The following is a 26,685-nucleotide window of genomic DNA, read 5'->3' as shown; positions in this document are numbered from 1 at the left end:
ACCATTCAAACTCTGAAACACAAAAATACCAATCTGGATTCTAGGTACCGCACATCCTCAACCTACTTTGACGAAGAACCTTTTATTGCTATTTCACTGGAAATATTTGTAGATACACTATTCCAATTAAACAGAATATAATTACTATTTGCCGCGTTACAGCAGGGGTCCTAATACGGAATCCTGAGAACTCCAAATTGAACAGGAAGAAAACTAGAAAACTTTTCTCCTAGATTTATCCTCACTGACCTACCATTTAAATACAAACTAAACGAATCCAAATATCTCCCTTTTATACCCAAGTCTCTTAATCCAATAAAATACTGAAATCAACATTATCAAATGCTTTTTAAAGTCTATAAAAATACCAATACTCACCCTTTTCTAAAGCTAAATAAATTTTTTTTAAAAGAAGCTGTACAGCATGCGAAGTCGAATGGCCCTTTTGGAATCTGAACTGGCCATCATACAATGCATGCAGGCTTGTAATGTTATCATAAAGTCTTCCATAGATAACTCTTTCATAGACTTTCGAAAACACTGGCAAAATAGAAATAGTCCTTCAGTTCGATATATTTATTTGAGTGCCCCCTTTGTAAAGAGGGAGAATCGTTGCTGTTTTCAATAATTTAGGAAAAACTCCCTTCTCTATTGAAAACGTTATTAGATGCACTAGCACAGGAAAAATATACACCAGAATCGATCGAATAATCATCAGGTTAACATAATTTAATCCAGCACTCTTCGATCCAATCGAGCTGATGATCTTTGTTAAATCAGCAAAATCACAGGGACGAAATTCTATTTTCATTCCCACGCCCCACTCACCAGCAAACGACTTGCCGTTCACAAGAGGTTGGGAATTTCTAGTTACTTTCCAAGTTCTTTTCAGATCTGCTTTATTTTCCTCAAAAAGTGCCGAGTAATACTCTTTTTTTTCTTTTCAGTGAGTTCGCGATGTTCCGAATCTGTTAAAATGAGTATTCCTCCTCTGTTCCTCTGTCCGAATCTGTTCCTCCTTTGAAGATCTCAGCTAATCTTGAAACGCACTGTCCCGCTGTTCAAATAAGTTAACTAGCTCCTCATCAACCCATTGTTTTCTCGACATATCTGGTCTCTGTCTGAGTGTCTTCAACGGAGAAGTTTTATCATATGCAGTAGTCATAGTAAGTAAGACGGCACTAGACCTTTAAGGTCTAAACCGGCGGTGCTGATCTCCGTTTCATGGCCCTTCAGCCTGGAAGTGCAATGGGGTGCTGGGGACCAACCATCCTGTGCTTTCACACACCCGTCCTGCTTACCTTCCCAAGATTTCTCCTGGTACCCGTTTAGAGCTGGTTCGACTCTTGCTGAGCTTACAGAGTCACGCCACTGACCCCCGTCCCAAACTAAATAACTGGCCACAACTGGGATTGAAACATTGCCCCTTGGACACAGGATTCCCACGCCAGTGCACCAACCACTCAGCCAGGACGGCACTGATGCAGTAGTTATGATGCTACTAAATTACGCAAAAGCTTCACATGGGTCTTCCCGGTTCAAGACAGATTGAAAAGATGTTGAGCTTGTTTCTTCTTTAAACAACCGAACGTTTTCAGGCTTAATCTCTCGAACACTTTTATTTTGTCTTTCTGGCGGGAAACTTGTAAATCTAAACTAAATACCACTGGGAAATGATCAGATGCCAAATTCACTAAAATATTAGAAAACGTCCATTGGATATACTTTGAAGAAACAAAAACATTGTCAATCAGGGTAGCAGAGTAATCCTTGATCCTAGTAGGTATTGTTATTGTGGGAATTAGATCATTAGAAACTATAAAAGTTGAAAAATGTAAGTTAAAACCACCTGTAGATAAAAGATAAAAATTAAAATCACCCATGAGTTAAAACTCTTATTGTGATCTCTAAACCATGATTTGAAGACTTGGTAAACCTTCTGTGAAATCTTATACGATGCACTTGGAAGCTTATAAACTACTGATAGAATAATCTTTTTCGTGCCAAGCCTCATACCAATCTCAATTTCAGTAGAAACTGTTTCTATCTTATCTTCTCACCAGACATCAAGATCTTCCCTTGGCTTCTGTTTAAGTGAATCACTCGCTATCAAACCAAGTCTGCCGCGGTCATTGAAGCTCTACTCCTCCCTTAAGCTGATAGCCCAAAAAGTTAAAGACGAGAGAGGACTATCCTGACTCAAAAAAGTTTCACAAAGGCCCATAACATGGAGATTCCGACATTTCATAAGAAAATCAATCTCATAATACGGAGGAGTAAGGTTGCAGTTCCACGAACACGCATTTAAACCAGCATTTTGCATAATTCGAAGGTACGAAGAATCACTAGTGTTTACTAAAGTGCAAAGATGTATAACTCACTGTAGACTCTTCACTCGCCAAATCTAAAATTAAATAACTATCAACATAAAACAGGCAACTTTTCAACCGGCTCAATCTCGATGTGCTACCGATTGTTACATTACACATATTTATATCGAATAAATACTTTCACTGAACAAAATGGTGCAGCTGAGCTCTAGGAACAGATGAAAAATTATAAGAAAAATAAATGAAGAGAGACCAAAACATTGATAGACAATAAAACAAAACAACAAAATAAGCACAAGCAACTAAAAGCAATCCGTCAGTGACCGAATTCTACGAGCAACAGTGTCTGTTTGGAGTTTTGCGAGAATTATGCAACGATTAGACTAGATTTCGCTCTCCAAAACTCTCCCTTGCCCTATTCAGAATGTCACGACGGCGTTTCCCCAAGGCCTCAGAAACGAAAATCCCCGACTTAGCAAGTTTAGTTTTGCTCTTGAAAACTTCTCTTGCCATTCCTCTGTTTCTCAATTTCACAATCATCGGTGTAATATCTCTCTGGCCTTGTGTAGCGGAATTATTTAAACGGTAGCGATAAACACATGTCAGTTTGTGAAAATACGGTGGCTCGCATTTCTGTGTTGTGATATTCGTTGTTGTTGCTTTCAATTCTTCGCCCGGTAACCGCTTCACATCGTTGAAAACTAGACTATCTTGGAGTTTTTCTTGTTCAAAATCGTCTATTCTACTTTCCGTCTGTGCCATGCGACTTTTCAATCCTTGAATTTCTTCAAACTTCGAACTTTTCTTTCAAGCTTTCAAACTTTTGTCTGACTAATATGCTCTGAAACTTTGGTGTAAACTCAAGGGACACTGAGGTATACATTTCACTAATTATTTTCTCGCACGATTTCTTTAAGGAATCCCCGCTTTTCTGTTGTTTATCCCCCGCACTTTTCTAAAACTTTTCAGTAATTTGTTTCATCATTGATTTTTGCGTTCTTGCAATCTCATCCTCGCTAGCCACAATTCTCTCCAACAGCTAAGATGCTGAGCTTGCTGGCTCGCTGATTTTGAGCACAGCGTACGATGTGATTTGTTTGTAGATTTAGGGAGAGTTTTTAGCTTCTTCAAACGCAAACTCTACTCCTCTTCCCGTTTTTTGCGACGCATCCTTTATATTAACTTCATACGATACCTTACTTTTTTCAATGATTCTTATTTCCTTGTGATCTGCGAAGCAGAAAGAAGAATAATGGGAAATATTGGAAATGAGCTAGGTCTGAATTAAACTGTTTAAATGACGTCTTGAAGATAGAAACGAGGGAAAAAAAAATCACTTCTCTTGTAGTGAGCAGGCCCACGGATGCCACTGGCAATCACCTTCGTGGCGGTGGCCCGATGGACCGTGTAGACTTGCAAACGTTTATTCCATTGTGCTCTGGCATCCACAGCAACGGTTATAATATCCAATTATCCAAAGCAAATTGTCTACAGTGCTATATAGCATTGTACACAGTTTCAATAGTTGCGCAATGAAATAAATATCCAAACAATAATCCTCTGTGAAAACTGGCCAAACAGTATAAATTGGTTTTGATCTTAATAAGTCAAAGACTGACAAAAGACTGAAATGAAGATTTATTGGTGGGTGGGGGGGAGGAGCAATTGGAACCCCCCATTTCCTAAATAAAATGCCTTGAAAAGTTGTCTTTGTCGACTTTGAATTGTTTACTAAATTTATAATGAACTTTGTCCAATCCAGTTACTCAGTAATATATTGTAATCCAATTCAAATGATATAGTCAGTGTAAACACAAACCGGTTTTCACATAGTTGATTGTCCAAGTACATACAAGGTGTTACTCAGGGTTGCCAACCGGTGAAAAACCCCTAGATTTAGTAATTTTTTCGTGATTTTCGTCAATAATCTAGTGATTTATACACTGATTTGGTCCTTTTTTCTTTAGGCTGTATAAAAATCACTGAAAATAGTTACAAATCATTTGGGGTGGCAACCCTGTGTTCTGTGAATAAATGCCAGTAGAATATTAAGAGTCTTTTCTAGGTTTCTGACAGAAAAAATAATTATAAAGCTCTAGAAAAAATGTCAATTGTCACCAAAAGCTAGATGATACTGATGATTTTTTTGAACGAAACTAGTGCCTGTTTACACTTTTGTGAGTAACCCATACTCTGGTTCAAACGGATTTTGAAATGTTCTGATTAATTGCAAGTAAATTTAATTTGTTCATATTTCAGGCTGGTCCACCCTTGGAGCCTGACACAAACGAATATAATCAGATGAAAATAAATGAATGGGTGTTGGAGACAGCCAAAAATTTCTTAGCCAAATATTCGAGTTTAGTGACCAGATCTGTTGATATGGGTGAACAGTCTGGGTTCAATCTGCTTATAATGGCAAGTAGGAATTTAGTTAGTGACTCTAAAAATGGACAGTATCACTTATTCGTGATTAAGAGTGTGTTGTTTGAGAAAGATATAAGTTCTTTTGAGATTCTTCACAGTGGACTGATTAAATCATTGACTACATATTTAACAGAAGGGGACAATAAGGATATAAGAAGTGAACGGATCCGAATATTTTTGGGTGTTTTTCTTGAGATGCCAATTGATGAGCTACAAGTTCAGCAGCCAATTACTGGCGATGGCCTGGTTTTACTTGTACAAAAGTTGATTGGATGTATTAACCAAACTGAGAACTTCCCAATTTGGCTGAAATCACTTACAGGTTTATTGTTTTCCGTATCTTAAATCTCTCTCTCTCTCTCTCTCTCTCTCTCTCTCTCTCTCTCTCTCTCTCTCTCTCTCTCTCTCTCTCTCTCTCTCTCTTTCTTTCTTTCTTTCTTTCTTTCTTTCTTTCTTTCTCATCTTCCCAAACTCCCATGGTACTTACAGGCCAACCCTTTTCTTGTTGCGATCACCGCACTATCAATGTGATTAGACCTATATAACTTCTGCATTAACCTAAATTGGTTGATATATGTAGGGTGAAATTAATCTTGCTGAGATCGTCCATCCTCAACGAAGTCCCGTAATTTTTTATATCTTCCCCATAATGCTTCACAGCTTTCATATATATCTAGTTTTTATCTCGTTTTTCTTTAGTTTATCCCCTCTCCTATTATAAGAGAGGGAAACGGGAAATCTTGGAAAACGCTTAGAGTGGAGCAATCGGGATGAAACTTGGCTGGAAGAATAAGCGCAAGTCCTAGATACGTGATTGACATAATTGGACTGAATCCGCTCTCTTGGGGGGGGGGGGGTGTTAATTCGGAAAAATGAGAAAAATTGAGGTATTTTTGTCCTAAGAACGGGTGACCTGGTCATAATGAAATTTGATATTAGAAGGAACTCATGTCTCAGATTTCTTATTTTAAATCCCGACCAGATCTGGTAGCGTTAGGGGGGTCGGAGGGGGAAACCGGAAAGCTTGGAAAACGCTTAGAGTGGAGAGATCGGGATGAAACTTGGTGGGAAAAATAAGCACAAGTCCTAGATACATGATTGACATAATCGGAACGGATTTATCTTCCCGATAAAGTTGTTTTCCCCGATTCGACCATCTGGGGGGGGGGGGGCTGAAGGGAGAGGAAAAATTTTAAAAAATGAGGTAGTTTCAACTTACGAGTGGGTGATTGGATTTTAATGAATTTTGATATTTAGAAGGACCTCGTTTCTCAGAGCTCTTATTTTAAATCCCGACCGGTATTAAGCCTCTGATTTTCCTTTTAAATCAATCTGTTGATTCTTTTAGTTTTGCTAGAGCTCATGCCATATGAGCTCTTGGCTCTTCCGGCCTCGTCACAAGTGCCATATGAGCTCTTAGCTCTTGTTCTTTAGTTTTCCCCCTCTCCTATATGAATTTCGTTCTTACGACTCTGCCCACATTATAGATTTATTTCTTAATACAAACTTTGAAGCTACAATTAATAAGTTTGAATTCTTTTTCAGTTGGCGGTGCTCGTTCCATTACGTCGATTCTGAAGCTTTTCAATAACCGACTAATTAAATGCATCCTCGTACGTACGACATCCTGTGTCCCTTGGCCCAAGAAGCTTAGAAACTTCAAAGATATTCAGATAAAAGCTGATCCCTTACAGCCAATGAAATGCATTGAAAGGTAATGTTTTCTCCTTAGCTCTTTTGTCCAAAACATTAAGTTATGCATGTAGCTTGCCTTGTCCTTTAGACGAGAAGGGGGACTTGATATGCCAGGGATTGTCAGAGTCGGCAAAATTGTATTTCCAAGGCAAGATTTATGAGGCTTAATAGGTAAGTTGGTTCTTTGTTCTAATTTCAGAAGGAACTCCCCCTCCCATCCATTATTTGTGCATATGATTATGGCACTCCTGTTAATTATGAAATAAATATTTTCATTTAATTAAATTTATTCTCATTATGAAATAAATCTTTTAATTTGATTCGATTTAGTTTAATCATCAAATAAATTCTTTCATTTAATTTAATTAAATTATCAAATAAATCCTCTCGTTTACTTGAATATGAAATATGTCCTTTTGTTTAACTGAATATAATTTAATTATCGAATAAATACTTAATTTAATTTAGTTTAATTATCAAATAATAATAAATTAGATATAATTGATAATTGATAGTTGAATTAAATTCAATTAAATGAAATGATATATTGTTAATTAAATTAACTGAAGGTTTCTAAATCAAATTTTGGACGGCTGCAACTAATCTTTATCATGGGGAATCAATGCTAATTATTTTAAAGCCTAAAGGGATACGCTCTACATCAAGTTACACTCTCATAGGCTTGGCCCAAAATTGGTATCTTTTTGTCAATTGATTATAATAAGGGTTTGGAGTAAACCGGTGTCAGTTTTAAGATTTTCCCAGAAATAACCCCCCTGCGGTTATTCCTAAAGAACATCATGCACAGATTGGGACATTGTCTAAAAATAAACTTTTCACATTTTTAATTCTTATCCCCCTCCCCCCTTTGAAGGAAAAAGCTTTCAGATATTTTCATTCCCTTCCAACGAGTTGGATTTGTTAAGTGAAATCACTTATTGTAAGCAAGATACAGTCTCATAGGCATTCACCAAACAAGGTATCTTTTAGTCAATAGATTAGAATAATGCTGGGATTTGGAGTGAAACCAGTGTCAGTCTTAGCACTTTCACAGCCGCTTCTCTAGGAATATGGGATCGAAGAAGGACATAGAGAGGTGGGAAGAAGGTCATGTAGATAAGAGGCAAGATAATTGAGCAAACATCAGGTACAATTTCTTATGGTGGACATTTAGGTCTGTGCGTGACGTTTGTTTTTCTGTTTCCGTTATTATAAAGAATGTTATTGTTCGTATTATAGAGCATTTAGACTTCAAAAATATTAAAATTGCCTCCCCCTGATAAAAATTTGTCGTTGTCGTCCACAAACTTGGTTTATAGCAAGAGATAAAACGTGTTTTACTTTTGGTTACTGGATATAGTTATTACTTTTAATAATGGAACGAGACATAGATAAAGCGGACATTTGAACTTTGTGTACCGTACTGCCACCACTGTCTGTTCGTTGCAACACTGAGCCGCCAATGCAGAACCTTAGTTTTCAGACTTAACTTCCTGTTCTTTCAAACCTTTTACAACTACAAAAAACACGATGGGTCTCGGATGCCTCGATCTTTTTATTTGCCTGATAGCCTAACTTCATTAAAAATTATTTTAATTTTGAGATTGAGTTAAGTAATTTGAGTTAAGTCATTTGACGTATCCAGCCCCTATAGTAGTAATCTCTGATCACCACCGGCTCCACGACCCTAGTTATATATTCCAATGAGATGTATATCCAGAAAAGTCAAACATCTCTGACAATGCAATAATAGGTTATTTCCCAATTTTTATATTTCTTTAGACCTAGGCATAACGCCATTGGAGTGAACCAGGGAATATTAAAAATGAGTCTGTTCTAGATATTTGATCGACGAATTCGCCCAGAGTCGGAATAAGAATGGTGGTGATAGCGAAGAAGAGTTTTCTGAAGAAGAAGTAGATGTTGTTCTACACCCTTCGTTAACGTCTTTCCAAAATCATCATATTGAATTTTTGATTGATGGAAAAATTGTGCCTGATAATGTGACAGTAATCCAAGTAAGTTTGTTTCAGCCGAAGAACAGGGGTAACTTGTAAGAACTGGTAGTGCTAAAAAAAATCACATATGTCATCTAATTTTTGACGTTTCTTTACTTCTTTAATCTTTTACTTCGCAATTGTGTTTTTTCCATCGACTGAGATAAAACACTTATTTCTGCACCAATGTTGGCCAACTGTGGTAATTTTGTCTTATTATTACACTTAAAAATGCCAAGAAACGCCAAACGCTATATACCCTTATGATTGCTTGTGTGATTGCTAAAAGGAAAAATTTGGTGGACTTATACAACTCTTAAAATGTATTGGGGCTGTGACCAAAATTCCTTTTTTTAAGGCCATTCGGGAACTCTCTACCACTGTAAATTCATAACCGGTGAATGAGTCATCCACAGGGAATTACAGGAAATACAGAAATTATTTAAATCTTGCCACATGATGTGCTGCAAAACCTTCACCTGGCACAGGCTCTTCAATTTTCTTCGAACGTCACATCAAACGGCTCGTTGTCTGCAAGGCCGACAACTCAGTCTAGACAGGTTGAATGCTCGTTGATAGCTTTCATGACATCCTTTGTCATGAACGTGGTTCTTGGCCCGTTAAGGCTATATGAGGCTTGTTGGCACTTTTCACAATATACAGGAAGGTATTAAGCATAGTAGGCTCAGCTGCTGAAACTCAGGTGCTAATATACTGGTACAAGCTCTTGGCTCAATTTTAATGCCATAGATAGATAGATATAGATACTTAATACAACAAAAGCTTCTTTGGGCCATGGTAAATAAAAAATATTTACACACAAAATCATAACGGGTGGTGATAACTCACGCAAAATAACAAAACATATTAGTTTCCAATACGAAATTCTTTTTATCTGTCTTACTTAATCTTTGCCGAATCAATTTTCCATGTGGAGATTTTATTAATACTTATCCGGGTAAATTGTCTCGAGGACCTTCCCGTGGAAGACAAACCGGATTTCACATTATTATTCAAAAACCAATGATAAATTAGATAAAAACGTTTTTTTCTACTAAAAGTAAGGACTAACAATAAAACTTAAAACGAACAGAAATTAGTGTGTATATGAGAGGGTTACTCCTTCTCAATACCTCACCCTTTACGCTAAAGTTTGTTCCAATTCTTCAACAGTGACTCCTGAAACACATGGGTCGCGGTTCATTTTAGAACAATAAGAAACTTTTTAAGAAGTATTAAAAACTTTAGTGCGAGGACTGAGTTATTAAGATATTGAGGAGCAATAATAAAATAACAAAACCATATCATACAACTAGTTGTGTACACATCAACAACTAGATTCAGATAGGTTGAATCCTCACTGACAACTTTTATGACATTCCTGGTCGTGAATACAGTGCTTCGCTCATTAATAATGCCAAATGGGGCTTGTTGGCACTTTTAAGGATACACAGGAAAGTATTTATCGTAGCATGATCAGCTGCTGAAAATCAAGGGCTAATATGCTGGTATAATAATGACGATAATTCATTTATTTCCCCCTTTGTTTTGCCAATTTAAGCGAAGTAAAAACATTGGAGGAAAGAAAATAAAATAACACAGATAATATAATCAAAAGGGTGGTAAGGACCCAAGTGTTGACAGGCATTAGCATCTAATCTAGCATAGAGTTTTTTTTATAAACAAAAATAATATCAGTGGCATAAAACTTTCTAATAATCTTCCGATTTCTATAAGAACGCGGCAGATACAATAAATATTTGCAGTAACGAATTTTCGAAAACTCTTATGCTTTGGAAATTTGATAATTTTAAAAAATGGGCGCAAACCGGAAAGAAACAAAATAGAGTGATCGGAGTATATAGAATAAAGTCTGGGTAACGCATTTCGTGAAAATCTGCCTCGGTTCTGGACAATTTTCCCAATTTTAATTGGGACTTACCCAATTTTAAGTTTACTTTTAGTATCATTAAGCCCACAAGATCGAAAAGCCGATAAAGATGAACACATACTAATACCAAGCCATCGAATCCAAGAAACGAGTTTAACTGAAAAAGAACTAAAAGCAAGATCACTACTTTGATGTTGAGCATTAAAAGATAAATATTCACATTTTTCAGTATTAAGTTTGAGGCCGATTTCATCAAAAGGCTTAGAAACAAGCTGGGTCGACTTAATTAGGCAAGTTTTAGTGCGGCTAATCAAAAGTAAATAATCTGCATATGCAATATACAAAAGATTTGTTAAACCTAAGAAATATGATGGATTAATATGTGACAAAATGGAATAAAGACAAGCATTAAAAAGAAACTGGGATTGGACTCCTCCTTGCCTAAGATCAGAATGGGTAGGGATATTACCAACGTAAGTTTCACCTGACCTGAGTCGAACATATGAATTAGCATACCAAAAACGAAGAGTTGATTTAATAGACAGATTAACACCGAGTTGGATTAAAAAATAGCAAAGTTGTCTATGGCATATTGAAGCAAATGCTTTTGAAGCATCGAGTGCACAAAAATGAACCTCAAAACCATGTAATATGCGCTTCAAGTAATAGCGAAGCTAGAGCACGACGAGCATGTTGGCGTCCTATATACGGCTTGAAGCCCAACTGATTAAACATATAATCTACTTTAGACAGGAGATCAGGGGGGAAACATATTCAAATACTTTACTTTAATGTACAAGCAACCGTAATAGGCCCATACGAAGCGCAACTTGTTGGATCTTTACCACGTTTCAATATTGACGTAATGTTACCAAATAAAAAGAATCAGGGACTAAAGATGAGCACAAACACATCTGGAAAAATAGCTGCAAGTGAAAAGCTAATTCCTCCGAATCAGTGCTGAGGTGAAAAGCACTGATGCCGTTGATATAATAAGATTTCGATTTAAGTCTTTCCACACTTCTTTTGACACGGTCAATACAAACTGGAGGTACATGACCTTGAGTGATTTTCTTAGTCAATAGATTAGAACAGAGACTGGCAAAACGAGAATGAACCGCATATATATCTATATCTAAAATCTTACTTAATGATTGATCGATGATACTTTCGGGATTTGATCGGCCATAGGTGATCTATCGAACTTCGCGACCTTAATGACTTTTTTCCACTGGCTAGGAGTCATTGTAAATTTGGCACCATTATACCTAATTCTTTGAAGATAACTTTTAAAATCCAGCATTGTTCTTTGTTTAATATTGGAAACATTACCCCTTAGGAGGCGACAGCAAGCTAACCATATTTTGAGCCACAATTTAGCCCGATTTTTTATGTTTTGAGCTCCTGGTCATTCTTCCAAATTGAACTTCTTGTCTGGGTTTGAAAATGACATAGGGGAACGGCTACTTCTTCAGACCTCTTTAAGCACGACACAATGTGGCTATAATAAATATTAAGCTGAATTCTGGTTTGTGGGGATCCTACGCTTATACACAACAGATTAAAAGGGAGATTAATCAATGATACAAGGCGAACAAGCGTAGAAAAATAAAGAGGCCAGTCAGTTTAGTTCCATTCTCTTTTAGAAATCCATTTTCTAGAATTAGGAAGAAGGTTCTTTCTCAGCAGTATCATTAAGGGTAACAATGAGGGAAAGGGTAAGATGGTTATAATCACGCTCATCCTGATCAACAGAGACTTTGCCACAGATCTGGCCAGAAGTTCAGAAGTCTGATGACCTGAAAATATTTTGTTTAGGTATATGACAATAAAAAGAGCTCGACTTACAGGAAGACAAGTTGCCCTCTACCGAGACATCAATGTATTTGTTTCGCATCTCCAAGATGAAGCAGCTGACCACCGCAATCCTACTTTCGGGTCTAAACCCCTTTTAGCTTAGACAGCATAGGTAAACTTGACAAGGCTCTATAAAAGTAGCTTTTTTGCTTGATAGATAAGAAAATGCGAGCAGTGATGTGTGGAAGAAAATGCAAGTTAGAGTCTGTCTTTTTATGCTGACAACGGCAACTTCGACTACGAGAAAGTTTTCTAGTTTTCATTAAAAATTTGCTCCATACGATTGAGTATAGTTAACGACCGAAAGCTCATAGAGCAAAAGTTAGAAAATAGTAAAAAATAGAATAATAAAGGTATTAGTAATAGTAAGTTAATGAGAAGAAAGTGAACAAATCATGGACAAAGGAACAAACACATTTATGGAATGCAGTATGAATTTAGTATCTGAACTAAAAGGAACTAGCTTATGAACCTAATCGGATTACTTTTTGTACTGTATTGTGTTAGATTGCGCAATTAACTTGCGGACTTAATTGTGAGGGATTGCTCACTTCATACAAAGTGAGTTATTATTAGTGTATAATTGAATATATTGGTGTTATCGCTGATTAAAAACTGTGATTAAGACTGATTAACAGTTTGTGAATCTGCAGTGTCTTGTCGGAATAAATGACGGGAAAAAAGCCCCTAAGGCTACCACCCGAAAAGGATACTCCCACTGAAACGCTTCGCCAGTCGCCATTCCAACCTACCTATAAAACATCTTCCTAGAACCCCCCCCCCCCCAACTACTCGATCCAAAACAGTTAGCCACTTGTCAGGAATTCAGGTCTTAGCCGAAACTAACTCTAATGAAAGAGGTGAGACGCCTGGCAAAAAGAGGGAAAAGGATGAAACTCGTTCACCAACGATAGTGCAACCCTTCTCTTCAAGTGTCCCAGAAACTAGTGCTAACGATCACCCCAATTATTATACTGTCTCAATCAAGAAAACCAATGGCCAACCCTTTTCAAAAGATCGAATAATGCAAATTAGGAAAGCTGTCTTTCTGATCACCAAGGTAAATTTTGAACTTGTTTTCAGGCAGGACGAGTCTATTGATATTTACTTTACGTCTTCTCAGGCGGCAGACCATGTCCTGTCAAAATTTAAAGAAATAATTCTTGATGGCTCAAAAATTTTAGCCACAAAAAAGATGTGGAAAAGTTACACAAGTATGTGCTTTATGGTGTTGATACCAGTGTAAAAGTGGAGGAAATACAAACTGAACTAATAGATTCTTCGGGCCTTCTCATCAATCCTTCAACTGCTATAAGGCTAATTTTAAACAAAAAAGGTTTTCTTCACCCTAGCTGTTCAATCCTCATTTCCTGCAAAGTTGAGCTAAGTGGAGAAATATTCTTGTACGGTATGTCCCTTTTTTACAAGATTTATAAGCCCAAGCCACTACAATGCTCCACTTGTCTGGCCCACGGCCACAGCAAAAAACACCGCAAACAGTCCCACCCGTCTTGCCTTAAGTTTGGGAAAACAGGCCACGCAATTAGTGAATGCCCTGAGTCAGACCCTTTCTGCAGAAATTGTAACCGTAAGGGACACACAGCCCTCCAAAAACAATCTTGCCCAGATCACCAAAAGCGAGTTGTAATCCTTAGAACATCTGATAAAATGAACCTACCCTACTCAGTTGTAGCTGCAAGAATCTCTTGGCAACCCACACCCCATCGGCCCAGTAGAAGCCAAGCAACAGTTGCTGTAGCAGATGCAAAGACAGTATCATTTCCAGAAGAGGCAAATAATGTTCATACTCAAGGTTCTAGTCAGTCCTCCCATCCCTTACCTAAGTTTACTTCAACATCCTGCCCTCCAAAAGGTTCATCTAAAAGTAGCCAAGAATGGCAAAGGCTTGCAACTTATCTCACAGTCAGTCACTTAATTGAGGTTAGTAATGAAGCTGAGGAAACCAAAAATATTCTCAAGAAGAAAGCTATCACTAAACTCCTAGGTGATGACATATTAGAAACAGCTATGGCTCAATTATCCTCCATGAAAAAGGACATAGATTCCACATCAAAGATAGTTAAGCCTGTAGACTCAACTGCAAATCAAATTAATGCAGGCTCTGAAATAGCCACAACCCCCAAGATGGTAGTCGATGCCACTGCCCTAGTCAAAGGCAAGAAATCTAAGAAAAAACGGCAAACTTTCCATCCCAGTCCAAAATTACAACCAATGATATTTCGTCGGCTGAAGAAGATTTCCAATATTCTAATCAAGGAGATGATGAAACTCTGACCACAATGGATGTTTAAATGTGTACTGTACAAGATTTTACGTTTCTCACGAATTTATCACTGTGTAATAATGTTGTTTTTAACTATTACGATGACCAAAATAATTTGCCCACCAGCCCCTTAGCTAGCCCCGATAGCCCTTTAAACCAAATTATCGGTGAATGTCTCGACACTATTGATTTTGTGAAAAATGTGAAACCTAAGCTAATGGAAGAGACCAAACTTAATGTAGTTTGCTTTAACATCAGAAGTATACGGGATAAGTGGGCTAATTTTATTTTTAATTAATGGTTACTGCCCTTTCGACGTAATTGGAATAACGGAAACGTGGCTTTCAGAAATTGATGATAAGAATGAATTTTCCCTCCCTGGTTTTCAAGCTATTCATATTGAAAGAAAATTAACCAAGTCCTCTGGCGGCATTTCTCTTTACATCTGGTCAAGTCTGAAATTCACCAGGCTATTAGACTGTGAATCCTTATTCTCGCAACCTATAAATAATAGATGCATTTATTCAATAATCGTAGACATAAGTTGACGAGAATTCTTTTATTTGTTCATTATTTTATAAGCCCCCCTCATTTCCAACCCCTTTCTTTTGTAATCTGTTTGATGATTTTTCTAGTTTTATTAATTTACCACAAAAGAAGGCAATAGTTTTTGGGGACTTCAATTGTAATTTACTAAATGATAGTGATACCTTCTTTGAAACATTCACCTCAAGTGGTCTTCTTCCCACAATCCTTTTTCCTGCTAGAGTTGATTCTGTGAGGTCTACAGCTACTGTAATTGACAACATATTTGTATCCACTTCCCTGGGAAACCACCTGTCCTCCAAAATAATATTTTCTGACCTGTCAGATCACTTTCCGATCTATCTCTCCTTACCCTTCCTACCAGCCACTCAACCCTTTAGAACTAATACCCCTACGGATAATAGAATATATAATACTGTGAATATGAACCGGTTCACGGATCGTTTGAAATCCTTCGACTTATCCAAGGTTTTGGATTGTCAGGATGTTAATTCAGCCACAAATGGTTTTACACAGGGACTGAGCGATCTTATCAGTTCAATCTTTCCAGTTCGTAAATCAAACCGAAAAACTACCCATATACGCCCCTGGATATCTAATAGCCTGATAATCTCTTTATACCGAAAAAATGACCTATATAAGTTAGCTTGCAAAACCAGTAACGTTATTGACCTGACTAATTATAAAAAATACAAAAACTTATATACCAAACTTGTCCGGGAAGCAAAAAAAAAATTATTATTCAAAAATCTCTCATTGCAAAGGGAACTTGCAAAAAATTTGGTCCACAATAAATGAAATTCTTGCAAAAAAAAAAGGAATTCAAGATCTGTACCTCTTAACCTTAAGGACATCAGTGGCAGATTAATTGACCCAAGTTCAGTACCGGATGCTTTTAATAATTATATCACTAATATCCCAAATGCTAACTACTGTTCCTTCTCCCAGTCAGTACAATAAATTGAATTGAATTGAAATTGAATATCGTACATACAAAAAAGGTGAATAACCGAATAAGAAATTGGTCCATTGAATATTTTGCGCTTGTGTGTTCGCCAAAAAACATAATTTTATGGTTTCACACGACTTTTGAGAGGCACTGGGTATGTGACTAGAGTTTTATTATCTTTTTTTTAAGGCCATTCGGGAACTCTCTTCCGCTGTAAACTCTGAACCGGAAAATGAGTCGCCAACAGGAAATTCAACTTTGTGGTCAATTTCTCACACAATTCATTACCGACTAGTAGCAAATTCTGAAGTTGATGGTAGCCCTGCCAAAGGAGCCAGCTCTATAAGCCGGAAAGGGAAGGGCCCTGGAAAACTGAGCCGTCTTAAAGGTAATTACTCAAAGTTTACACAATTTTTTTTTTGAAGAAAAAGTTGCAGTTATCACATATAGCTTTATTAAAGTATAAGTTGCAGTTATTATGCGCTACGATCTATAACCATCTTTAGCAGAAATAGTGGCCATCGCCTACTCACCCATCTTAACTAAGCATAAGCCGTCATCCCAGAAAATTGCACTCCAAACAATAAAAATCTACTTTTTTTTTACCTTCAGAAAAAATTATCAGCCCCCGACCTTAAGACTGGGCTCTGATAGAAGTTGAATTCTTCTTTATCAGCTGTATCTCAAGTCAAATGATGGAAAAGGTTTTTTTGCCTTATTGAATATTACAATAAGCTCACAAGACAGCTTGAGAGACGAATACAAGGTTTTGGAAATAACTGCCTCTGGCACATCCTTGGAATATAGTAGTCTGACAGAATTATAGACTCGTGAAAAAGCAAGCAACTATTGATTATTCAGAAAATGTATAGTATTAGATGAAGGTATTAGGTCCCTCCCACATGATTTCTGGTGCTGGTTCCCCTGGCACTAGAAGATAGTGGATGGCCGAAAGTGACGCTTGGTCGATGCCTTGGCAAGGAAGCCGTTCTGGCGAGAACCGAGTCTCAGTTAGTGATTCATTTCGATTTGATTCAAAATTGAAAATTTTTGCCGATCTTTATTCAAGATTGTGTTTAAAAGAACAAACTCTTTTTTTTAGGATGTTTGCTGAACCGTTTTATGGAGTTGTTTTCACTCGATGAACGGGACTTGATGTCCCTCCGTCTTTCTAGCACTCTTTTCTTGGAAAAGTATTTCAAAATAATAAAAACAAATATCGTATTTTAGTAATAGTAACTCTGATGCACGATTTTCATTTTTGTCAAAAGATCCTGAATTTGTATTTCAAGTATATATTGGTGTAGTATTTGTAACTCTTATGGGCTTTTTTTTTGTATAGAAGAATTCACATGAATTTTAAATAAAAGTGCATACAAGGAAACAGACGTCCCTCCCCTATATTGATCGAAATTACTTGGAGTACTACTGATTAGCACAATAACATTAGCTGAAAAAGTTAATTTTATCTGAAACTGAAGCTTTAACTGAATGACATCGATTGTTATCAACGTTTTGTCTTGGACGTGATGTCTTTTTATTGTTAAAAAAGGTACTATATCTGTTGCTTTTCGTTTGAGTGAGCCCTTTTTCAAACTGCTACTACTGGTTCAATACGATCACCCCTTGGAAAAAAAAGTATGTGCTGCTATCCTTCTCTAGAAAGATAAGACATATTTTTGTACATAGTTAGTTTTAGGGTTCTCATACGTGTTTTGTTTGTGTTGGCCTCGGGCGGCTTGGTGTATTAGTTATTAGAAGTAGTAATAGCAGCATCTTCATGAATTTGGAGGGGAGTTCTTGCAACGAATCTTTTTTACATGCCTCCTTCTGTGAAGTTAAATCCATTAATATAATCTGTTAAGTAATAGTTCTGCAATAAGAGGGGGTCTCTCGCCCAATAGCATCCGTAACAGGGTTAATCCAATGGGGTCCCCCAAGGAAGGGAGATTAGGATGGTAAATTTTACCAGCTAACCTCCCCATCCTTCAATCCATTCCTATTAGATCACGGATAATTTGAAGATTTAGGCTAAAAATGTACGTTTGCGGGCTTTGGTCCCCCTCCCTCCCGTCTGCCCCCACAGAAAGATCCAGTGACCCTCCTCCCTGCAATTGATGCGCAAATATACGCCGCTGTGAATAATTTTGCGAAGCCTCAAATGAATAAATTACTTTAAATATAGCTTTAAAATAATTGTCTGTATGTAAGAATGTGAACGAATTTCTTCGAATTTAAGAACATGTCACATGAAGCAACATAATAGGTTTTAGAACTATAGAATAGTTGAATATGATAGAAAGATTGATAGTCTGTAGTTGTGTGAATGAATAAATGGGTTTTTTCTTTCTATGTCAGCCTGAATTTCCGTAGTTCTGGGTTTAATTCAACGTTCTAAGCGTAGTTGGAAATACAGTGTTTAAAAATGTAACAAGTATCGTTCGAATAAAATTTAAGAATGATAGTCTGAACAAAAGCAGTTACGTTTCCGGGTTTTATTGTTTCTTTTCTTTCTCTTTTCTTTCTATTTTATTGGTTGGCTCCCTGGGAATCCTTTGTCTGAGGGGTACCGGTTTGATTCCTGGAGTGGCCGGTTATTTGGTTTGGGACGGGGGTTAGTGTCGTGCTCTGTAAGGTCAGCCAGAGTCGGCCCAACACTAAATGAGTACCTTGAGCAGTCTGGATAAGGTAACCAGGAAGGGCGTGCAAAAGCGCAGGATGACTGGCCCCGTCCTCCTACTGCACTTCCTGGCTGAAGAGCCACTAAAACGGAGATCAGCACTGCCGGTTTGGACCTTGAGGGTCTAGTGCCGTCATACTTACTTACTAGTATTCTATTTTATATCTCACGCTCCCTCGTTCCTCATTTTGATAGTTGGCTTAGAGTTGTGGAAGAGAATCAAGAGAAATATGTCGTGTTGTATGTAGTTGTTGCGTGTGAAGGTGAACTTGAACCTCCTGCAGGACCCGGCCTTTTTTGCCTCACTCTCTTAGATCAGAACCTGAGATCCAGACGTTTTGTGAGTATTTCTTTGACAGTTTGAAGGTACTATTGGTAGAGGTGTCAGTTTTAGAGGTGACACACCTAAGGAGTTTTTTTTTCTGTTTGGGGTTGTTCTGTATGCAGTTAGTCACATGACCATTGTATTGTACATATTTACAGTGTCAATTCTGCAACTTAATTTGTATAATAAGTTCAGACCTTCTCTCACTCTCTCTTTTTCCTGTTCTCTCTCTTTTTGAACCGTGTTTCGTTTTTTCTAGCTTCGTTTCCAGAAGTACCTGAGCCTAAATCTCCCTTAGAAAGGTATTTGGATACAAATGCTAGAGACAGAGTTAATATAGCGGACGAAACACTAAACACTCTCGTCCTCCTTAATGTACTATATGGAATAAACAGATACTGGGGGTCTGTCTACTACCTGGCTGGCTATCAACCTATTATCCCAATCACTGTAAGTATTTTTTTTTCTTCACGGCTAGAATACTTATTGCTGGGATTTCTTTTAACTTTGAAATCAGTGTTTTAGCTAGTACTAGTGTGTATGCCAGTCTTAGGCAGATATCAGTTATGGGTGAAAATTAATCGGCAGAGAAATTGCCTCTGTAAACCTCCCCCTCACCTCCATACATAAATGCTCAGAAGTGAAAGTAATACTAGATTGTGAATGAAGACAATACATTTTCTCCCTTCCCCCTCTTTCCCTGGAAATATATCTGGCCGCGCCCAGGGCATCAACCAGGACCGTATCCAGGATTTTTGTTAGGTAAAGAAAACATTTTCGTAGATTTATTTTAACCGTTATATATATATATATATATATATATATATATATATATATATATATATATATATATATATATATATATAAATTTTATTAAATTGCTGAAAATGTAAAAAAACTGGTGATTTCACAAATATTTCAATATATTTTGACAATGGGTTAAAGCAATTCGAAAACCTTAAAACAGAAAACCAAAAGTTTGAGGTTTAGTCTATATATATAAAAATGTAGTGTCTGTCCGTTACACTATCTTTACCGTTACACCGTTACATGTTATTACCGTTATTACCGTTACACGAGCTCAAAAAATTGAGGCTCTTTTTAAATTTTATTAAATTGCTTAAAATATAAAAAACCGGTGATTGCACTAATATTTCAATATATTTTGACAATGGATTAAAGCAATTCGAAAACCTTAAAACAGAAAACCAACAGTTTAATGTTTAGTAGAAATTGTTGAAGTTTAAAATGCTTGCTGCTCAAAGAAAATTTGTCAGTGTCAATTAACGTCAAAAAGGAATTATTATTAAATAACTTAAAATGTAAAAAACTGGTGATTGCACAAATATTTCTATATATTCTGACAATGGATTAAAGCAATTCGAAAACCTTAAGACAGAAAACTAAGCCAATTTACGTTATCAATTCGATCCAAAAATGACATAGCGTTGCCGGGACCCAGAACACAAGGGACAATGAGAATCCATATATAGAAGTCTGCCGCGTGCCATGCTGGGGCCCGCGGGGACCGGTAGCAAAGCTACCGCATAGCAAAGCTGCCGGGACCCAGCAATGTCTGTGGTTAGAACACAAGGGACAATGAGAATCTATATATAGAAGCCTGCCGCGTGCCATAATGGGACCCGGTGCCATGCTGGGACCCGCGGGGACCGGTGGCAAAGCCGCCGGGACCCAGCACTGTTTGCGGTTAGAACACAAGGTGCAATGAGAATCCATATATAGAAGCCTGCCGCATGCCATGCCGGGACCCAGCTAGTATATTTATATATATACATATATATGTAAATTAGGACCCGATCGATATGGATGTTTGGGGTCCGATACGATACCGATCAAATTTGCCAGTAAATTTCGCCCCCGGGAAAAAAACTTACCTAAAGTTTAAATCCCCCATTCTCTGCCCATATTCATCCTTACATGTTTCTCCCTGATCTGTCACACACCAAAGAACAGCCTTAATAATTCACTGTAGATTCCAATAATTAGGCCATTTACAAGAATTGTTTGATTTTCTTTACGAAATGGAGGATATTGGTGGGACTGACAAATAAGAAAAAAATGTTAAAGAATCCAGTTTAGTTACATAAACACAAATGCATGAAAATCTGATTGAAAGAAGCATGATATATTCATTGAAATGGATTATTCAATCCGCAAATTTCAATAACCGGACTTTGAATTTTAATTGTTCACATATTAATGTAAAAACTTTACATTCATATGATAGGGTCTCTTGCAAAGGAATCCATGCAAGGCACGCTAGATACAGGATTATAGCTAGAGTTTTAATTTTGGAGGAGGGATTTAAAGAATATGTCGACAAAATCGTTCATTATGCCGACAAATGCAGACCCACAAACTACTTTTCCAAGGTGTTGACACATGGCGGTGACACACTGGGAACCCCCACCTTACAACACCCCTCTCCCTTAACTGTGCCCCTGATTGGATATCATGGTTTTATTCGATTGAATCTTGGATCTTTTACCCACCCAAGTGAACATTTGTTAAACCGAAATGTATGGTTCGCTGTTTTTTTTTGTTTATATATATATATATATATATATATATATATATATATATATATATATATATATATATATATACAGAACATATACGTTCTTGAAGTCACCATGCATTTAGAACATTACTACAACGAGTGTGTATTGACAAGTGTTACAGCAAATATACCTTGACTTCATTTGACTCACCTCTCCTGCTCTTTCCACCAGGTTCAGACTTTGCTGGTGGCTCCGCCCCCAAGAACTGGGCGGAATTATTGAGAAAAAATTACTGAGTGACCTCTTCTGGACAAGTTGCGCACAAAAAAGCAAAAGAAATATCGGCCAATAACTAATATTTCTTCCCGAAATCCGATAATGACAACGACCCTCATATCGGCCCAAAAATATCGGTTCGGCTCTAATATATCTTGAGTCAGAGGAATCCAAAAAATAAATTCTTGAATGACGGTACTCTAAGATCGCCCAGGGTCAAGTAAAATCTCGAAAAAAGTTTAGTTGCTGTATTCATAAAACAAGTGAGAGTAGGCCAGGTCCGTAACTAAGAAAAGTTGTGTAATTAATAGGTATGTAAGTAATGCTAATTAATATTGAATTTAATAAAATATGAGTGGAGTGCAAAAAAAGTAAAACAGCTGTTATCATTCAGGGCTCATCAGAGGGATGAACCCTGAAATACTGAAGTAAACTACGTATATATATATCTATCTATCTTCGGCCATACTCCTTTGGGAAAAATTACCCGTGCCTTTATAGTGATAAAAGTGATTTTTGCCTGCTGTATCCTTAAGATATTGCAATTTTAAAGTTTAATATGTCTAGATTATATGTAGATAGCGCTAAAAGCATAATGTTATAGATAGCTTTCAAGGCATTATATTACAGATATATGCCTAAGCATTATGTTATGAATAGCTCTCAAAGCATCATCTCATAGATAGTGCTAAAACCGTGGTTAAATGGAAAAAAGAAGATTCGTGTGCAAAACCTAATTTAGTATCAGTTAAATTTAATTTCCTATGGCCTACCACTTACTTGGACCCCCGAAGCCTAATGGCGCATAGGGCAGCAATGGTTAACCTCCATGACGGATGATCCTGAGCCAGACACCATAGCTTGTTGAGGGATGAATGCATTACTCCTGCCTCATCTTCAAGGGAACAGCAAACGGTGATTTGTTGTCTACCAATCCTCCAGAGGTTCAGAGGAGTCCAGCACCAAGCGTCATATGGAATTCGTATTTGCCTCATTCGACTCAAGTGCCTCAAGCTTGTGCCCATTCACCACTTATGTTATTATTATAACAATTATGTATTTGTAACTACTTATTACTGCATTGTTGTTTTTTACATATTAATAATTATCACTGCTGCTATTTTCTATAACTATCTACTGTAATTACCCAGTGGAAAATGCCTGCAATTTAGATATTTTCTGCGTCCTTTTTAATTTTTTTCTGAATCCTCTTAGAAAGAAATTATTGTCTTTTCTTTAGTAGATTTTATTTTTTCTATTTCTGAAATTCTTAGTTATTATGTTGTATGTTCAAGTACCTAGTTGAATTACTCTTGCAACCTCTGAAAGCTTTCTACTAAAACTTTTTTAAAAACTGAGGAAAAATTGATAATTAAATTCTTCAAATATGTTATTTAGGCTGTTAGAAAAGTCATCTACCATATTTCTGCCCTAGAAATGATGTGTGGACGGATGGGTGATCGACTTATCTGTCAACAAGTGAATGACATCATTTTTGTACAATTCTTAAAACGGTGTATGCCAGATTTCCCTCTCACTAATTAGAACTGTCTCTCTTGGCTTTTTCAATCTAACTCAACCATGGCTTGATGCCCAAAACTACTTCATTTTAATTAAATATCCATAAAATTAATAAAAATCAAGTTGTTGCTGGCATCAAGCCATGGTTTAATTGTAGAAAAAACCAAGACAGTTAGTTCGAGTGAGTGAGAGGTGAATGTGGCATAAGCTCTTTTAAGCCAAAAACATATGTCAGGCTATGTGTCAGATAGGCTGTTAGAAAAGTTATTATACATTAAGGCTATTATTAGGATCACTAATACATTCGTATTACATTTTCATATATTATATTTTCTCGCTCCTGTATCACATTTTCATATTATGGTTTTATTTTCTTGAATACATTTATTTTTTAATTTCAGGAGTTTCATAGCAAGAAATTAGCTGCTAAGGCTAGCAGACAGTTGCAAGACCCTGTAATAATAATGACAGGAAATGTACCAGTATGGCTATGTCAGATTTGTTGGACCTTCCCCTTTATTCTTACGTTTGAAACGAAACAGTTATTTTTCTACGCGACTTCAAATGATAGAGAACGATTTTTGCATAAGCTTATTGAGGCATCCCCCGAGTTGAACAACAGTGCGGATAAGGTATAGTGATTTATCTATATATGTATATGTACATGTATATATTTATATATATTAGGCTATATTATATATATATATATATATATATATATATATATATATATATATATATATATATATATATATATATATATATATATATATATATATATATATATATATATATATATATATATATATATATATATATATATATATATCCCCCGAGTTGAACAACAGTGCGGATAAGGTATAGTGATTTATCTATATATGTATATGTACATGTATATATTTATATATATTAGGCTATATTATATATATATATATATATATATATATATATATATATATATATATATATATATATATATATATATATATATATATATATATATATATATATATATATATATCCAGTAAAATCGTAAAACTAAGAAATCAAATTGTTGAGGAAAAAACAAATCGTAACAATACCTAGCAGCTTTGACGTCAGTCCTTAGACCAGTCATAGATTGAAAAATTGATATACGATATGCTATATTTATTTGGAATTGTATTGAAAGTAACAATATATGATATATATGAGCAATAATTATGTATTTATTTATTTATTTTTCTCGGAAACGGCTCCATATTTTTTCGTGAAAATTGGCAATTTGGAATGTTCTGGCCTAAAAAAACGACCTAGATTGGTCAGAAGTTTGAAAAAATTGGTTTAGAGCCTTAATTTTTGAAGAAAACAATTATACGAGTTGGGTCATTTTTACATACATCAATATTGCAATAATGTTGTCACGCTTGTCTCACTTATCTGGAAAAATTGAAGATTTTCATGCAGTGAAAAGTTTATATTAAACTGCTTAAAGAGCAAAAAACTAGTAATTTCAAAAATATTTTTATATATTTGAAGAAGGATTACAACAATTTAAAAATTTTGAAAAAGAATACCAAAAGTATGAAGTTTAGTTGACACGGAGTGCCTCATCCTACTATTTTCATTTCGTAGTCCTTGAAAAAATTTTGAAGTTAAAAAAAAACACGTCTAAAAATGCTACTATTCTAAAAGAAAAGAAATCCCGTGCAGCATACGTCACTTCAGAATCCCTAAAGTTATTACTTAAACTGCAAAATTTTTGTGGTGCCTAAGCAATAATTTTAATGTTTTATTTCAATCAGGGAAAATATCTGAAAATCTAAAAATTAGTTTCATTATTTGTTAGATGAAAGTGACTCGGTAAGTGGAACGTAAATAGTGAAAACAACCAGTAATGTCAATAAGAAGGAACAAAAAGCAAAAATTCCCAATTATTACAAATGATGGTTCTTCGGAACCATCTGAACTATTAAACATGATAGGACTGAGAGAACGGCCCGAACATATTAAATTTATAATGGGTGAAAATGAACAACCTGGACCACCAATACGGGCAGCTAAAGCAGAGGGCATTGCTAAATTGTCTGAAGCAATGAAAACCCAAAATGAAGAAAGACAAATGTGGTTAGAAGATATGTAACAACGGGTATCAAAACGTATCAAAAATTAAAATGTATTTTTCCCAGGGTATTTATTGATTTTCTTCCGATGAGATGTATTAGCAGTTGGTGTTTTTTTTTCTGTTTTTCTCTTTAGGAGGACAAAAATTCATATGGGGTGTTCATATTGATACTCTTTCATGGATATATTTTTGCTCGATTTTATAATCTGAAACTGATTTTTGTGATCTGAAACCTTAAGCGTAAATTCATTGTTGTTTTATATAAAATTTGCGTATTATGTTTTAAAATTCCAGTTTTCTTTTGTTTTTCATGATGTAATATCGGGGACAATGTTGCCAGCCAGTTGGAAAAGCAAAAAACATCTATATCAGATATTTGATGTAAGGTTGTCAGTCTATTTCCAGATGACTTCCTCAAAACATTTGGCATTATTTAATTGAAAACGTTCTATAATAATAAAATATTTTCTTTTAATCACTCAACTTAAAAATTGAATTGATATTGTCTGAGTTTGCCTGACTTGGCGTGAGAGTTGCATATCGATTTTTTATATATTCAATAATCTGGCTCAAACTTACATTTTACAATTAGGGCCATATCCTTGGTTTTTGATCGCGGCGGGGGAGGGGTATTGTGTCGAGAGAATTTTTGCTCAGGGGCTTTACCAAAAGAAGAAGGGGTTTACCTCCTGTGGACTTTAACTACTGGTCTCAAATATGGGATTTAACTACATTGTTAAGATCAATTTACGAGTCGGAGAATTTTCTTTTATTTCAGAAATAGTGTTTATCTGTATTTTTACGACCAGTTTACGACCCGAATAAATGTTTTGGATATAAGGGGGCTTTGCTCAACTCCCCCTTTCCCTCGATATGGCTTTGTTTACAAAAGTCTGTTCCACATATTCACTATTTTGTAGGGATTTTCGGGAAGAGGGGAATGTTCAGGGTTGAGCAACTGAGCAAAGTCAAACTTGATTATTTTTTCAGCGCTGGAATATTCTCCCAGTGGAAGATTTGTTAACCGTAAACAGTCTATTTGTGCAATTTTCTTTCTTTTGATAATTTTCTCTTTGGTAGTCTTCTTGAAGGTTTGCGTCAGTTGGAATTGTTACCAATTCAAAAAAAAAAAATCGAGACAAATAAAAGTCAAACTGTAAGAACAATATAAAAATTGTTAGAAAATTGTAAAACTTTTGATGTCTGTGCCTGATCTTTGTCGATTAAAAAAAAAAATTGTGGAGTTAATGTATTTTGTATATGACCCCCCCCCCCCCCAGC

General features: G+C 36.1%; 1 protein-coding gene across 2 annotated transcripts in view; it reads left to right on the top strand.

The window, feature by feature from the left end:
* The window catches only part of LOC136028904 (E3 ubiquitin-protein ligase TRIP12-like), a 131,842-nt gene that overhangs the window by 83,934 nt on the left and 21,223 nt on the right, over positions 1-26,685 (top strand). For both annotated transcript variants that reach the window (XM_065706862.1, XM_065706863.1), the window contains exons 19-24: positions 4,590-5,079; positions 6,303-6,471; positions 8,293-8,470; positions 16,166-16,364; positions 19,241-19,431; positions 23,702-23,932. In XM_065706862.1, the coding sequence (XP_065562934.1) occupies positions 4,590-5,079; positions 6,303-6,471; positions 8,293-8,470; positions 16,166-16,364; positions 19,241-19,431; positions 23,702-23,932 (1,458 nt within the window). The remainder of the gene's footprint in view (positions 1-4,589; positions 5,080-6,302; positions 6,472-8,292; positions 8,471-16,165; positions 16,365-19,240; positions 19,432-23,701; positions 23,933-26,685) is intronic.

The sequence above is a fragment of the Artemia franciscana genome, chromosome 7 (assembly GCF_032884065.1).
Source record: "Artemia franciscana chromosome 7, ASM3288406v1, whole genome shotgun sequence".
In the NCBI taxonomy this organism is placed as follows: domain Eukaryota; kingdom Metazoa; phylum Arthropoda; class Branchiopoda; order Anostraca; family Artemiidae; genus Artemia; species Artemia franciscana.
This window is presented reverse-complemented; position numbering and strand designations above follow the sequence as displayed.